Source organism: Typha angustifolia, chromosome 2 (genome assembly GCF_048772165.1).
Source record: "Typha angustifolia cultivar Huaian chromosome 2, ASM4877216v1, whole genome shotgun sequence".
Taxonomy (NCBI): Eukaryota; Viridiplantae; Streptophyta; class Magnoliopsida; order Poales; family Typhaceae; genus Typha; species Typha angustifolia.
In genome coordinates, this window is record NC_133240.1 from 9,308,850 (window position 1) to 9,324,597 (window position 15,748).

Sequence of the window (15,748 nt, forward strand, 5' to 3'; positions counted from 1 at the left end):
TTTGCTTTCACAGTTTTAGCATGGGCGGCAAAAGAAAGCGTTCGAGCGTGGACGGTCCAAATTGGTTTTAGAGACTTCGGATGTGGCTGTGATCTTCACCAATTTGACCGGGTTTAAAACAAATCGGTCGGATCCATATACGTAATCGGTTAATGGATCTTGTTGCTCTTAAATTGACACTAATTACCGGGCCTTTTATTTTATAGGTCCCAACTAGAACTTTACGGGCCGTTAATTCTATCTAGCGACGAATGAGAAAAAGGTTGGCCTGAAAACTATATAGACGAAAAAGTAACTGATCCAGGTCTTTTTACTCCTGGGCTACATTTTGTTAGGCCGAAAATTTTAGATGAGAACATTGAGCGGGCTGGACCCGACAATTTCTGGGGCGAACTTGGTATTAGTTAGCGCATGTTAGTTAACGTACGCCGAACCCTAAAACCCGCCTTCTCCCACACTACCGAAGCATCGAGAGCTACGAATCTTCTAGAAGCTCCTCCTCTTCGTCTCCGCCAGCCGCAGTACTCCTGCTGCTACTGACCACCACCTTTTCCTTGAATCAATTCCACAATCGCATCGGAATCTCTCTCTCTCTCAATTCTTTTACTCGAATGGCATCGCATGCTATCTCCTCCGCTTCTCTCCTCTCCCCTCGCCAGGTATCTCTCTCTCTCAATTCTTTTACTCGAATGGCATCGCATGCTCTCTCTCTCTCTCCCCTTTGCGGTTACTCTGATCCATTTGCTGGTCTTTGATGCATTTAACAGTCTAACCTAAGGAGGCGCTTCGGGTTGGGGCAGAGATCGGGAGGATCCAGCTACCGGCAGCTGTCGGTTCGCGCCAAGGCAAAGGAGATCGCCTTCGACCAGATATCCAGATCCGCTCTTCAATCCGGAATCGAGAAGCTCGCCGACGCCGTCGGCGTCACACTCGGCCCGAGAGGTGCGAAATTTTGTCATAAACCAAGAAACTGTAGCTTATTTTGTTCTAAAAATGTTTTTATAATCATTCAAAGGTAGGAATGTTGTGTTGGATGAGTATGGGAACCCTAAGGTGGTTAACGATGGTGTCACGATCGCTCGTGCTATCGAGCTGGCCGATCCGATGGAGAATGCCGGTGCTGCCTTGATAAGGGAGGTAGGGAATTTTGTGTAATGATGCTTCTTTCTTTTCCTCCCTTTCTTATGGTAAATGGTATGGAGTAGAGGAGTAAATCGTTTGTTTTGAAAGGTTGCTAGCAAAACTAACGACTCAGCTGGAGACGGGACTACTACTGCGTGTGTTCTTGCTCGTGAAATTATTAAGTTGGGTTTGTTAAGTGTTACTTCTGGTGCGAATCCTGTTTCCATCAAGAAGGGTATTGATAAGACTGTGCAGGGGTTAGTTGATGAACTCGAAAAGAAAGCCCGGCCCGTTAAGGGTAGAGGAGATATCAAAGGTATCATTTTTAGTTGTTGTAGATACAATTCATTGCATGGTATCTTTCAACTAAAGAAAAGGACACAAGTTGACATTTTTCTTTCTTGTTTCAGCTATTGCAACCATTTCAGCTGGTAATGATGAAACTGTCGGCGAGATGATCGCTGATGCTATTGATAAAGTTGGCCCTGATGGTGTTCTCTCGATTGAGTCTTCCTCGTCATTTGAAACAACTGTTGATGTTGAAGAAGGCATGGAGGTCTGCTTCTTGCCACTGTATTCAAGGCTGTCTTTGTCCTCCGGTGATTCTCATGGGTGAAACAAATTTTTTGCAGATTGATAGGGGTTATATCTCCCCGCAATTTGTCACGAACCTTGAGAAGTTGATTGTGGAATTTGAAAACGCCAGAGTGTTGGTGACAGATCAGAAGATTTCTACTATTAAAGAAATTATTCCTCTATTGGAGAAGGCTACACAGTTGAGAGCGCCTCTCCTCATTATTGCTGAGGATGTAACTGGTGAGGCTTTGGCAACACTTGTTGTGAACAAGTTACGTGGCATCTTGAATGTCGCTGCTATCAAAGCACCTGGCTTTGGTGAAAGACGGAAGGCGCTCCTTCAGGACATTGCCATTCTGACAGGTATGCCTCATTTTATGTATTCTTGGAACTGTATTTTTTTGTGGTGCAAATGCATAGCTCATGATTATTAGATCTTTCTTCATCATGTTATTAAAATCAAAGTCCAGAACTTCAGATCCATTACAATGGAATTAAGTTTACTATGCTTAGGATACCTATGGATGACACAGAATAGCTGAGACTAAAGATTTGGTTGTTGCAGGCTATCTATGGATAATGATTTAGTTTTGTTGTAGCTTAGGCTAGTAATATGATTCATTGGAATATAACAATTTGGCACATGAATGATTGATGCAATTTCAATTGTGTTAGTAACGGACAATGATAAAGGTCACAAAAGTGAATTAGATGTTCTTTCTGTAATATTGGAGGCAGTTTTTTGAGAGGAGTTGGATGCTATTCCTAAAATTGATCCTAGATGCATTGTGCAATGCAATTTTTATCTTTCTTTGTCTTTGCCATGTTTTACTCATTTACTGAATCCTACTATCTTTTTCTGTTGCTAGTAATTAGTTGTGAGGAATTCTGGGACCAGCTTTTGCACAGGCCTTCTCTCTATTTGTGTGTTCATATGGGAGAATACTTGCCATTTAGGACAAACACTAATTGTGATTTTCTACTTTCCTGATTGCGTTCTGGAATTCACTTATTTATTCATTCATTCTTCTACCACATATGATGAAGTGGATAATAACTTTTGTGCACCATTTCTCCTGCGGACTTTCTTTAGTTGTTGTATGTTGTGTTTAGTATAAGATTTATGAGATTAGTTCTTGCTTATCAGCTCGCTTATCCTTGTCCTCCTAAGCTTTTATTTCATCTTCTTTTTACTGCTGAGTGCTTAACAGTTCATCGATGTCTACTTAGGAGCTGAGTTACTTGCCAAAGATCTAAGCTTGTTGGTAGAGGATATATCTGTAGAGCAGCTTGGGATAGCAAGAAAGGTCACTATTTCTCAGAACTCTACGACCATCATAGCAGACGCAGCAACCAAAGATGAGATCCAGGCCAGAATTGCCCAGATTAAGAAGGAGCTTGCAGAGACAGAATCTGTCTATGATTCTGAGAAACTAGCCGAGAGGATTGCTAAACTATCTGGTGGTGTAGCAGTTATAAAGGTTGGCGCTGCAACAGAGACAGAGCTTGAGGACCGCAAGCTTCGGATTGAGGATGCTAAGAATGCTACTTTTGCTGCCATAGAGGAAGGTATTGTACCTGGAGGAGGTGCTGCTTATGTTCACCTCTCCACCTGTGTTCCTGCCATCAAGGAGAAGATAGAAGACTCAGATGAGCGGTTGGGTGCAGACATCATTCAGAAGGTGAGATTCTTTACTCTTCTTATAAATGATTCTAAATATCACATATCCTGCTCAAAGTCAGCTTTCTTTCTGATGTTTAATGGTTTTGAAAAAACCGATGGGAACTGCAAACTGCACAGGCATTGGTAGCACCTGCGGCATTGATAGCTCACAATGCTGGAGTGGAGGGAGAAGTGGCAGTAGAGAAGATCATTGACAGTGTCTGGGAGAGCGGTTACAATGCGATGTCTGATGAGTATGAAAATCTAGTAGAAGCTGGAGTTATCGATCCAGCAAAGGTTACAAGATGTGCTTTGCAAAATGCTGCATCAGTGGCTGGAATGGTCCTAACTACTCAAGCCATTGTGGTGGAAAAGGCAAAGCCAAAGGCAAAGGCTTCCGGTGGTACACCTCAAGGTCTAGCTATTTAAGCAGGTAGAGGTCCATTTGACCCCCTGGAGTTTGATTTAAGAATACCCTGAAAGAACTGCAGTAGTTCCTCTAAAGTATAAGGCATGTAATTAGGGAGTAATCAGTATAAACGTGAGATTATTCTCTGTTTCCGTTTGATCGGTTAAGTGAAGCCTCTCTTCTGAACTTGAAATTGGTACTGATGCTTGTTAAAGTCAGAATTGCTCGAGTAATTCAAAAGAATCTAATTCCAGTCGTTCTCATAATTCAATATTATATTTTAAAGTGCATTCAGTTGAAAGTGCAACAAATATGCAAACTTACAACTATAAGTGAAGAGATTGTATTGACGACTTTGATTAAATACATAACAATTAACAAATAATATATCAGTATATTATTCTATATGGTTCCGCATGTTACTTGTGAAACTGAAAATTTTCCAAAAGATATATAGCGAAGGATGGCAAATATGGATTTACACAAAACGAATAAAAAGTAATGGCAGAAAGGACTGAGTAGATCCTCCATCAACCCAGACTAACGTTCCGAGGTGCCAATCAATGATGAAGTTGAACTACCGTGTGTGTGTTGAGCTGAGCTACCGTGAATTTTCCAATGCACAAATGCATGAAGTGGCTGCTCAATCATTCGAAATTGGGAATTGAGTCCCATCTCTCAAATGGCTCATGGCTATAGGACAAAGCCATTTCAACATATTTGGACCCAGAATCTGTTCCTCACAAGGAGAGTATATAATATCAGTGCAGCTGCATTCATACAATACGTGAACCAGATGCATGAACTAACAGAACACCAAAACATAGATTTATTACCAGGGCAAGATTGTTATATACACCAAGATCAAAAGGATGCCGGTAATTCTGACCAGTTTTCTTTGCAAGCCACATTGCTCTAACAGCCTCCCGATACTGATGGGAGAAGAACACATAATTACAGCATGAAAGATAGTCGAGATAACATTAAAATGAAAAAAGGAAGTCAAGATTAGGTACCGACCTCTATGGTTGTCAAGTTATGGGCTAAGAGATAAAGGTGCCAACATAGTAGAGAGCCTAAAGTCAAGCTTAAAAACACCACGATGGAGCCAAACGAAATCTGCAAAGATAAGTTGACTTTAATTGTATTCCAATCAGTAGAGTACATTTCTTACACAAAGAAATTAGTTTAGCAGAATATGCAGCATCCAATCATTAATCTCAGCTAAAGATAAGATGCTTGCATAATTTCAGTTTCCACATGGACATATGCTGAGACCAACTGTAAAATCATAGTGGAACTAAAGCTTCTCAGGAAGTACGAAAAATAACTCAGAGGATGGCTTAATAATCAGTATAAAGACTAAGAAGAAAAACACATTCCAAGTCCAGTACAATCAATCTCGTTTATTATGGCAAATCATGATGTAATCTACTTACATAAAAGAGCTTTGGTGACATTCCATCAAAATGATGATCCTTTTGAAAGATGTCACATGTAAATATCACCTGGAAAAATTAAAAAGATCAGACAAAATCTAACCCATTATCGTGAGTATTTTCATATTTTGTTAGGTATTCAAGATAATAATAAAAATTACTCAAGGATGGGTATAAGTGTCACAGCAAGAATATCAGACTGCATTTACAGAAATGTACAAACCATAGAATATATGGATGCTATCGCTGCATGAAAGACAAAAATGATGAAGGGCTTATAATTTCCATATCCCACACAATTGCTGATCCACACACAATGATGATCCTGCAACAAATGTTACATTCACAAAGTAAAGCTGAATATTGAGATGGATGAAAGCACAGGGGTAAAGAAAAAAGTCAAAAACATGATGTACCTACCATTTTTAACACACACCTTTTGCAAACTCGACAGTGGTGTGATCGAGGAGGTTTATACAAACGGCACTTGCCACAATATCTTGAATTTACACCATGCTGGAAATTGAATGAATTTTAGGACAGCATATGAACATTTCACAAGTACAGTACAGTGTGCTTAATTTCTACTACATCTATTGCTCAATAAGAGACATATGATCTTTCTTTTTCCTGACTAAATATGCTTAGTAAATTGTAAAAGTTCTTGATATGTTTAGTAAACAAAACATACTAATGGAAGAATTTTATACCACAAAGCTGAAGCTCCTGGTTGGCAGAGCTGCCTTCAAGACTATACATGACACTTAAACTATGTACTTGAAATAAGGATTGCTCCTTCCAACTCAAAGTAACTTATTGCAATCTATCCATGGTATGTAAACAGTTTTCTCAAATTAACCGCATTAGTTTAGGCTTTTCAGCCCCAGTTCTTCGATTTAGAACCAAATTATTCTTCTTCTTCTTTTTTTTCCCTTTTCCATCTTATTTCAATTTCGAACAAAACAATAAAACCGGTTCAGCCGAACATTCTGCAAGGATCTTTTGGTATAAACTTATAGATCCTCCTCTAGAGAATTGCAGAATATAATCTCCATATAGTTCCACTGAAAAATTATGATCAATTTTCCTACTAAAAATCATCATAATGGACCAAATCAAGCAACAATTTCATCGGAAACAACAGTTTTGTAAATTACCTCTCTTTGGGGATCCTCCATTTCGGGGGCAAACGACGAAGGGATCCCGCCGGGGTCGGTGAATGCGGCGACGAAGAACGAAACGAAGCACATGAACGCAAACCAGCTAAATATTACAGCGTTGACCAATCCAGGGGACGATTCGAGCCCTAACCAATCCCCCAAGACGACGAACACCGTCGCGTAGTAAACAAAACCCATCATCAAAATCACGGCGAGAACCGGCAAGGAGAGGAATCCGCCCTTCTTCTTCCTCATCTCCGGTGGAATTCGGAGATCGAGGAGAAAAAGACGGCGAGGCTCGCCGAACTGGATCGAATACGATTTCTCGACTATTCCAGGATTAACCCGAATAAAATTACTCGGGTCATCATTCCATGGTTGCAGCTCACCCGGACTCGAACTCGAACTCGAACTTAAATATATGTAATTATTTAAAGCGATTATTATCTCCTGAATTATTATATATTTTCACATCTATCTTCTTATTTATTTTTCAGGACACACTCCTATAATTATAAATAAAAATTCCAAATACCTCTTTCGTTATTATTCATTAAAAATGTCACGTGATTAGTTTTAAATCATAAATAATATTATATTCTTATTTAAAAAAAAAGAATAATAAAATAACATAATCAAAGGGATGAGAGATAATTAGGAGATTAATGCTTACTTAAAAAAAATGAAGGGGTATATGTAAAAATAGTCAACAGTTCAGGGTCTTAGACTTTTAGTCTTATTATTATTATTTATTATTTTTAATGTTGTTAAATATAAGTATAAGTTAGTGTAAATATTAGGGATTGTAGGAATTGGGCCTGAAACAAAATTTGGGCCTCTAATTATCAATGGATCAGGCTTGGGCTTCAAAGTTGAGACTTTGGTAGTGGCTAATTGGGCCGATCTCTTTGTTTAATACATCTTCTAAGGACATGCAATTAATATGTAATTAACTCACGCTAAGACTCACTAATAGTCTAATCCTCCTTAATAATAAAAAATTTAAGGATTTAAACAGAATTAATTAACGTTGCCCATGTGGTTGGCAGATGTTTCCACATGCAAATTAAACACCGTCCATATACAATTAACATCATAACGTGCAACACTTACTATAAAGCATTTAATCAATATATATATATATATATACTATGAATTATGATGTATGTAGTGTAACTTCACAAGACGACGTAATCGAACTGGCATAGACGATAGATTGGTCATTTCATTAGGTAGGTAAACTGAAAATAAGGAAAATTTATTAAAAAGAATACTCCAATGTTTTGTCTTTATTATCATTAACACTTTATATATAATACAATATATATTATTCGACCATGTGTTTAGTTTTTTTATTGCCTTAAAGAACACCTTGATGTTTGTTAAAAGATAGAATTCTCTAATCGGTTAGTTGCTTTAACTTAATTCAAACGGTGGAATGATAAAATACCAATAAGATATGATATATTTCAACAATAATGACTACTTTGTTTCAAGAGCTAGATCACAATTACAAACAAACATAAGGACAGTTAGTTGGAGCCACAGAAAAGTAGTCCAAGGATCTAAAAGAGAAAGAAGATCCTTTAGATCTAAGGAAGAAGGTGGAGGACAGTCCACGATAGAGTAGTAATTAATGGTACTAGGTTGTAGCCCACAAGAGAGGCATGGTGACCCCTCTGCTAGATTAATTAAGCTTCACATGTAGCTTGTTGAATCCAGTCAATAAGAGTTTGTTGCCTTTTTGCTAATCACATGCCACGTCAAACTGTTTGTGTGATTAACTGACTAATAAATGCGAGTATTAGGTGGCTAAATGGCTGTCTAATTCTTGAGAAGATGCTTCCAACGTCCAAGAATCTATCGATTCGATGTCAGTTGGAGTTTGCGAAGCTTGCAGAAGAGGAGCTGGAAATTAACTGAACGAAAGCTAGCTTGTGAATTTCTGATAGGATAGAACGAGAGTGCATCAGTGGAATTAACTCATGTTATCATATGTCTTCTTCAGAAGTTTTAAATGGATATGCACCTTTGCTGTCATTTGATTTAAACAGCTCTACTGCTTCTGTGATTCATTCACGGCATATATGGGCTTCAGATTACACACTACATTCAAGGATTAATTGATCAGCTTTTCTTTGGGAGATATAGATTCTCCTTAATCATCAACTGAATGATTTCTCTCGATTGGCCGGGCCTTTTCACTGACAGCAACATCAATGATTAATTAGGAATAGAATTTGATGCTTAGAGGATCTAGCAGGCTAGATTATCTTCTGATGGAAATTGTAATATTCTTGTATGATTACGACTAATCTAATCTAATATATATATATATATATAATAGGCCTGCAAGAAAACGAAGCAGCTATTAAGTTTGATTAACTATTCATATAAACTACATCTGACAAAGGCAGGACCATAGTACTGAAACTTTTGTTTATTTTCTTCTCAGCAACTTGCAAGTTGGCATTGATTTGTTTATCAAAGATGTCCTCGATTTACTTCCGTTGCTTTTGTATTTCTCTTGGGACAAGAGAGTCACATGAATCTTGTCGGTTAAACCTCGTTTTAGCTCTTCATGGTTAGATTGAGGTAAAAAGAAATTTAATTTTAATTTTTTCTAAAAAGAGAATCTGAACTGTTTTCCTCGTAATCTTACCAGGGAATGTTAGTAATATATAGACGAATTAAAAACAATTAGTACATGAAGAAGAGGAAGAAGAAAAAATGTTATCCATTGATACATCTTCTGCTAGTTTCAGAAGAATCAACGTAGGGGGTTTTACTGAGATCTAAAGAATAGCATGTTAGCTGTCAGACTGAATTATCTTGAACTAGATGATGTTAAAGGTAGAAGAATCTTTAAATAATTTTCAATTATATCATGCAATGTACCAAGGTTACTAAAATCGCGGCCAAAAGGAAGTTAGCAAGAGAGAAGTTTGCCATGGATCTATTACACAAGTTGGTAGATAGAGTAATCTATATATCTAAAGCCCTTTGATTCAAAACTGTAGTCTAACAGTACTTTTAAGTCTAGGCTTGCAGTGGAATCTCATGTTTCCAACCTAAACTATTAGGATAAGTTCCCAACAGCAGCGTAAACAATTAGTAATAAAGATTCGTCTTATAATTAGTCCCAGCAGCTTATTGGATTGAGAAGTACAGAATTTCTTTAAAAAATATATATTAATCAGGGAAAATCATCTGATCTGGCACATGAAATCAAATCCGTGAAACGGATAAAACCAGCTCACTATGATGTGATAGTCAATTATAGTTAAGTGTAAAAAATTCTTACGATCGAGACGGCTGAGAATCTACTATTTCTGAGTATACATTTGATATGACATGAGTAAAATAATATAAAATAAATCTTACGATTGGCCACCAAATTTTGGCTCGAGTTTATCGCTGTAGGGAGTTTGTGGGGGGGCAATCCCTCATTTTAAGGGAGAAAAGTTCTAAAGCTACATAATTAGCATGCCATTATTAATTCTTTAAATCATCATGGAAGGAGCCTGAAATAAGAAATTAAGGCTGCTTAGGGCTACAATTAAGATAAACATAGATAGTACAATGCCACCTTACAACAGCTAAGCTGCATCCAATGTGAAAAGCTATCCAAGACTAGTCCACGCTGAAATATTCAAGACCAGTAGCCTCCTCTTTTGTGGCTATATATACCACTTACAAGCTCTAGTCTTCCTCGTACCAAACAACACATAGAAGCCTAGATAGGTCTTAGACTCTAAGGCAGTGATCCATCCTTCTCTTATGCCATCTCCTATCCTAAGCCTTCTTAGTCGTAGTAAACTTTGGTCTCTTTCAATTCAGAGACATACACACAGATCTTAGGAGATAGTTTTCAAACTCTCTTCGATTTGTGGGATTTGGGCGGTGATGCCCTTCTGCATCATCTCAGATACAGTATTGCCTCTGTGGGCCCCATCCACGTCGGCAGGCACTTGTGCTTGTTGGTTGGAAATGTGTGCATGGAATGGATCCTGCAGTCATTGTTGCAGGTGCTCTCTGACCTTGTTCTTGGGTGCTATTTCAATCTCTAGAGATGGTTTCCTCCTGCTCTTTGCCTCCATTTTTTTTTTCCATTTTTCCTACCTCCGGCAGCTCTCACCGCCCTTTGTCGCCTGCACTGCCGCCTTGTTCTTGATGCTCTAACTAGACTTTTGCTCTCTCTCTCTCTCTCTCTCTCTCTCTCTCTCTCTCTCTCCCTCCCTCTCTATTCGACCTTGTTTCAGATTAGCACTTCTTCTTTTCTTCAGGTAGACTGACTGCTTTGGTTTCAACGATCACGCATAAGATTCAAACAGTCGGTATTTGTCGGCGGAGCATCACCAAGATTCACATAAATTAGGTGGCCTCTTCTGCACCAGATGAGAATCTTGATGATGCTGCATCGGCAAATAAGCGACTATATATGTTGTATACATATATATATATATGCATATGCTAAAAAGAAAGGGCCTTTATCGTTTTTCACTTGTTGCCCGCCCTACTCAACAAGGTCAGATTGTTATTACTTCCTTCTCAAAAGTACATGTTTCAGAATGTTATTTTAGTTGACAAATTCTAATGAAAGCTTAAAAATACCATATAAGTTTCTGATAATATATATACATACATATATATTGAGTTCAGCTTATGTGCTCAGTTGTTATTTTGATCTAATTATTGTTGTTGTTGTTGTTTTTCTTTGAAGATCAGCATATTTCTACAGAAAAATGTGCTTATAATTGTATGAGATTTGGAGTACATAGGGTTCTGATGAAGGTTCACTTGCTATTCTCTACTCTTTTGGATGTTAGTGTGTGGAGAATCAGATAAACTAACTATTAATAAAAGTACGATTCCATAAGATAAGATACCTTTAATTTGATTCTACTGTTAAGTCTCTTGGATGCTCCTTTTTTGTTTCTTGGATGTTTCTCTCCTCAATCCTCATAGGCTGCTCTCCTAACTATTAATAAAGTAGTATATAGTTTTATGTCAATCTTTGTTGAATTGTGTCAAATTTTCATTGGGATTCAAATTCAAAAATATTTGTACAACATTAGCTATTCTAATCGTCAGAGCACTATCTAATTGACTCGATTATATTAAATATTTTGCTTCTATCATTAAGAAGCATGATAAGTATAACTAGATTGTCTGAAGATTTTGAACTAAGAGATCAAATATGAAAAAGATAACATTTTTTATCTTTTAATTTGGTATAATCTCTCTGGTCGTTGCCAGATTAAGTTCAAAATAATGAATTATTGATAATAATAATTAAAATAGTAAAGAAAATAAGGACATGCGATAATTCTTTTCCTACTAGTTTATTTGATTCTAATTAAGAACCCAAAATTCGTAAATATGACGTCAGATCTGAGTCCTTCACGCATGCCTCGTGATTGCCAGGCAATCATGGACCGTCACAAATGTAGGACTCCATCCAATCATCGCCATACGTGTCATATGACACTAAATACCCTCACGTAATTTAGAAAGACGGCGCTCTAAGAGACTCTCGTTCCGGTATTAGTATATAAAATAAGGGTATTTATGTCCTTAAGTTTTCTCTGCTACCAATCGACAAAGAAACGGTTCCCCTCGGGTTCGATTTGGGCTCAATGTGTCCATCGTTCGACGGCGGAAACGCTCGTTGGCTTCCACTTCGTAATTTCCACTCCCAACTCTCTCTCTTTCTCTCTCCAAAATCCCCCAAATCTCTCTCCTTTGCTTTATTTTGGTGAGATTTGACGATTTTTGAAGAAAAGGAGGCGCCTTGGCGAAGATTTCCCTCTTGGGTCTCTCCGCCTTATAGATTGTTTTTTTTATCCTATCGGGTTCCCTCGACAAGGACGCAATCACCGATTTTGTTTTTGTATTCCTCCGGTAATCTCCTTGTCCAACAATTTTTGCTACAGTTTTTGCTTACTCGTCTCCTTGTTTCAGACGGGTATCTTTTTTTTTCTTGGTTTTTGAGATGCTTCTTTGTGTTTTTGCTTGAGATGGGTTTTCTTGGAGTTGTCTTTGGGAAGAGATAGCGATGATTGAACTAAGCTGTGTGAAATTTGAGCATGCAGAAGATGGATGACTGCTTTCCTTGACATGTTCGTCATAAAGTATTATTATTATTAAATTATATTTTTTTTGGTTAAGGATGAACTATTATCTCATATAATTGATGTATATGGTCTTTTATCAATCACCATGTTTTTCTCAGTCGTTCAAATCCTGTAGAAGTTTTTGAAGGATTGAGATCGTGGAAACCTAAGGAGTATAATGTACTCTGACATGATATCTTAGACATTTCAGCTTATATTTTCCTTCTTTTATTTGATCTAAACTCTCTGGATTTTTTGCAGCGGTATAGATATGCTTCTTGCTGGCAATGTTTTAGTGTGTTTGCATCAGCCAATATGTATGTTTCCTCTATTTAGTGGTTTAATGTAAACAGACACAGAGATTGTTTTGAAGCTGTTAACTTGCAGGTTACCCTAGAAAACACTGTCGAGAATGTTGATGCAAGAGGGAAGAATCTTATGAGTGAACTACCTCTCTCTTTGCCAGTGTCCACCATAAAACGACAACTGCTTATTAATTTTTAAATTCTTAGTATTTAATCTTTTATTTTCTTGTATCAGTACTGCTACAGGGGAAATTAGGACATAATCATGATGAGATAGTATGAAATGGACATTTGCAATTTATGCCGGGCAAGGTACTTAATTTGTGTTACAATATATGAATTAATAAAACAATCAGCATAATTTAGAAATAACCACGAGGGCATTATTACAAGAGGGAATATTAACTGGTGAGCAAGAGGTCACATTGATGGAGATAATGGTTATGATTCTGATAGAGATTAGATAGGATAACATGGTTTAGACGTTTTCCTGTTGATGTTCATACAGAACTACTTTTTATCTGCCTTTGTTAAGTATCCATAATTTTGTCTTTATGAGAAGATGCAAAGAACAAGATGATATAGGTTTTGGCTGTCCTATCTAACCTTTGGTAACTAATATGGCCTGCAACCAAAAGAATTACCTGAGTTACGGATACAAACTGAATTCACCACATGCTTCAATCTCATAGCAGCACATTTTGTTCTATCTAAAACATGAATTTGTTGACATGCCTTTGTCATGATTTCATTAAACTTGCTTAACAAATGAACATTCTTTAAGGTGTATTCTTGTATCATGATTATTCAATATCTCTGAAAGTGAATAATCATCATCTTTATGCAAGTAATACAATCTTTTCAGTTGAGCAATATGGCTGTGGATCATCGTTGTTGTTCAGTGAGGTTGCTGAAGAAAAGATAATAAAACAGTTGTTCTAATGATTTCATTTAATATTCTGTATCAAACAACACATATATTTTACTTTTGAACCAATGTGGTGCGTGTTCTATATATCAACCTGATGTGGTTACCTCTGTGTGTATATATACCACTTCGGCACATACACAAGTACCTAGTACATCATCCAGCCATTTTGAGGTCCATCTGCTCTCTGGGTCAACATCATATAAATGAGGTCAATCATTTGCTTTTTAGACTTATGGCATTCTGGAAAATCACATAGGCATATATGCACATCGACTACTCGAACTCTTCTTTAAGGTGGTATAGTATCTTCTTCATAATGTTTAGGTCATTTATCGTTATTGAGATATTTCGCAAAGCACAAATGTGTTGTCCATGCTTTCTTCTGACATTATCTAGTTCATTCTCTAATGTTTCTTGAAGTTTGCAAGATCAGAAATTGTTGTTCAGCTTTTACAGGATTTATTTTGTATCCAAACAAACATGACCTTTTGTCTTGTAATATTAATTGTGGAGTTACTCATGTTGCTTAACAATTAACATTGTGTGCCTGTCGCCACTTTTGCAAATGATTGTTCATCCTTCTCTTTTCTGAGTTAAGTACATTATGTTGTTCAGAAACTTATTTTCCTCTTTTTTCAGGTTTCTATACAACCTACAAAACCTCATTTATGGTTGAGCACTTGAGTGTCTTTTAGCCTGTTCAACTTAAAACTATGGATGGCCCAAATAGAAATGAAGTAAGCATTATACTTTAGGGTTATTTTTCTATATTACTGTTGCCGGTTTTCTAAAGAGCTCTCGTTATGCAGGATGAAGTTACTGTCATGGGATTTGAGATTCCAAGATCACCTGCTTCAAGTTATAACAATCCAGGAGTTCAAGATGAAGATCGCGAACCCCCGCAAGTCCCTCCTCACCTGCAGCATACTTTGTTGAGCTTCCCAGCCAGCCAGGATGGTTTAAGCAGTCTCCCCATGCCTCAGAACTCCAACCTTAACCATCTCTACATTGAGAACAGAGAAAGCCCAAGAGCAGTGGTGGCTCTTGGCAATACCCAACGTTTTCGCTCCAAATACGTTACAGTTGTGATCTACAAACCTGTCAGAAGAAGATGAGCTTGATTAGCGCACATTTACTATTTTTCTTCTTCTTTCTTTAGATGTTTGCTAGCTTATAAATCCCCATCGATCGAATTCTTAGATACCGTCAACTCCGTTAGCTGTAGCCATTAACATCTATTTGGTGTTCGCTTTGGGGCTCGCTAATGCACATGGTATTGATATTTAATTGATTTATGGGCTATTTTCTTCAAAGTATCTGGCTCTATTGAAGCTAGAAAATGCTTATTATAGAGAATGGTATATTATGTTGGTGTGCATTCTGTGACCTTATAAAATTAATATTCATGCTTCACGATAAGTACAAATGGAAAAGAATTAGAGGAAAGTCAAACTACTCCGCTGGTTTTCTAGATCGCTTGTAGTATGTCTGAGTAGTTAAATTATGTTGCTACTTCTGCCATCATATTATTGAAGTTGTTCTTAATTATTTCTGTCTGGAAGAGCCAAATTACTTTTATCACACTCAAGAGCAAACCCACTGTTTCAATGGCAACCGTTCTATAGAAATATATACGTGCGTGTGTGTATATATATTTCTATATATCCATAACGATGAACTTCTCAAAGATCCCAAAGGGCGAGATTTAGAATAAGAAAACGTTTTGCATCGACATCGTAGGAATTGTAAAAAAACGATCACGGATTCAATGCTGTGTTTGAGAGAGCATCATCACCACGACACAGTTCGACTAAGATATCAATTTAAGACTCCATTATTGGTGGCTTAGTAAGACCATATGGCTACGTGGCAGACTTGTTTAACAAATTAAATAGCTTATAAGTGCTAAAATGTTGGAAAATTTTAACTTTTTAAGAACCAGACTCTTAGCTTCACTAGATTTAAGAACCAGACTCTTTCATATATATATATATATATATATATATATATATATATATATTTTAACC

General features: G+C 37.2%; 2 protein-coding genes and 1 long non-coding RNA gene across 3 annotated transcripts; 2 read left to right on the top strand and 1 right to left on the bottom strand.

Annotated features, from left to right (window-relative positions):
• Positions 1-442: 442 nt before the first annotated feature.
• LOC140769770 (ruBisCO large subunit-binding protein subunit alpha-like) lies at positions 443-3,957 on the top strand. The gene is made up of 8 exons (XM_073110641.1): positions 443-659; positions 768-942; positions 1,016-1,137; positions 1,231-1,438; positions 1,533-1,678; positions 1,755-2,061; positions 2,929-3,380; positions 3,500-3,957. The coding sequence occupies exons 1-8, from the start codon at positions 612-614 to the stop codon at positions 3,788-3,790; spliced, it is 1,749 nt and encodes a 582-aa protein (XP_072966742.1). The 5' UTR covers positions 443-611; the 3' UTR covers positions 3,791-3,957.
• A 126-nt stretch (positions 3,958-4,083) lies between these two features.
• Positions 4,084-6,753, bottom strand: LOC140769789 (probable protein S-acyltransferase 15). Its single transcript, XM_073110662.1, has 7 exons — positions 6,367-6,753; positions 5,630-5,725; positions 5,433-5,534; positions 5,210-5,278; positions 4,791-4,889; positions 4,607-4,702; positions 4,084-4,503 (listed from the first exon to the last, which is right to left on the bottom strand). The coding sequence occupies exons 1-7, from the start codon at positions 6,622-6,624 to the stop codon at positions 4,414-4,416; spliced, it is 810 nt and encodes a 269-aa protein (XP_072966763.1). The 5' UTR covers positions 6,625-6,753; the 3' UTR covers positions 4,084-4,413.
• Positions 6,754-11,617: 4,864 nt separating this feature from the next.
• On the top strand, positions 11,618-15,107 carry LOC140774669 (uncharacterized). Its single transcript, XR_012106627.1, has 3 exons — positions 11,618-12,802; positions 12,873-14,458; positions 14,531-15,107. It is a non-coding gene; the product is annotated as an uncharacterized lncRNA (long non-coding RNA).
• Positions 15,108-15,748: the final 641 nt, after the last annotated feature.

Bases quoted from the DNA above. Each gene is read 5' to 3' on its own strand.
- LOC140769789 (XM_073110662.1), bottom strand. From the start codon at position 6,624: ATGAGGAAGAAGAAGGGCGGATTCCTCTCCTTGCCGGTTCTCGCCGTG. The intron at 4,703-4,790 runs GTCGGTACCTAA...TTCTCCCATCAG, and splicing joins ATAACTTGACAACCATAGAG to TATCGGGAGGCTGTTAGAGC. The intron at 4,504-4,606 runs GTAATAAATCTA...TGTGAGGAACAG, and splicing joins TATATAACAATCTTGCCCTG to ATTCTGGGTCCAAATATGTT.
- LOC140769770 (XM_073110641.1), top strand. From the start codon at position 612: ATGGCATCGCATGCTATCTCCTCCGCTTCTCTCCTCTCCCCTCGCCAG. The intron at 1,138-1,230 runs GTAGGGAATTTT...TTGTTTTGAAAG, and splicing joins GTGCTGCCTTGATAAGGGAG to GTTGCTAGCAAAACTAACGA. The intron at 3,381-3,499 runs GTGAGATTCTTT...CAAACTGCACAG, and splicing joins GTGCAGACATCATTCAGAAG to GCATTGGTAGCACCTGCGGC.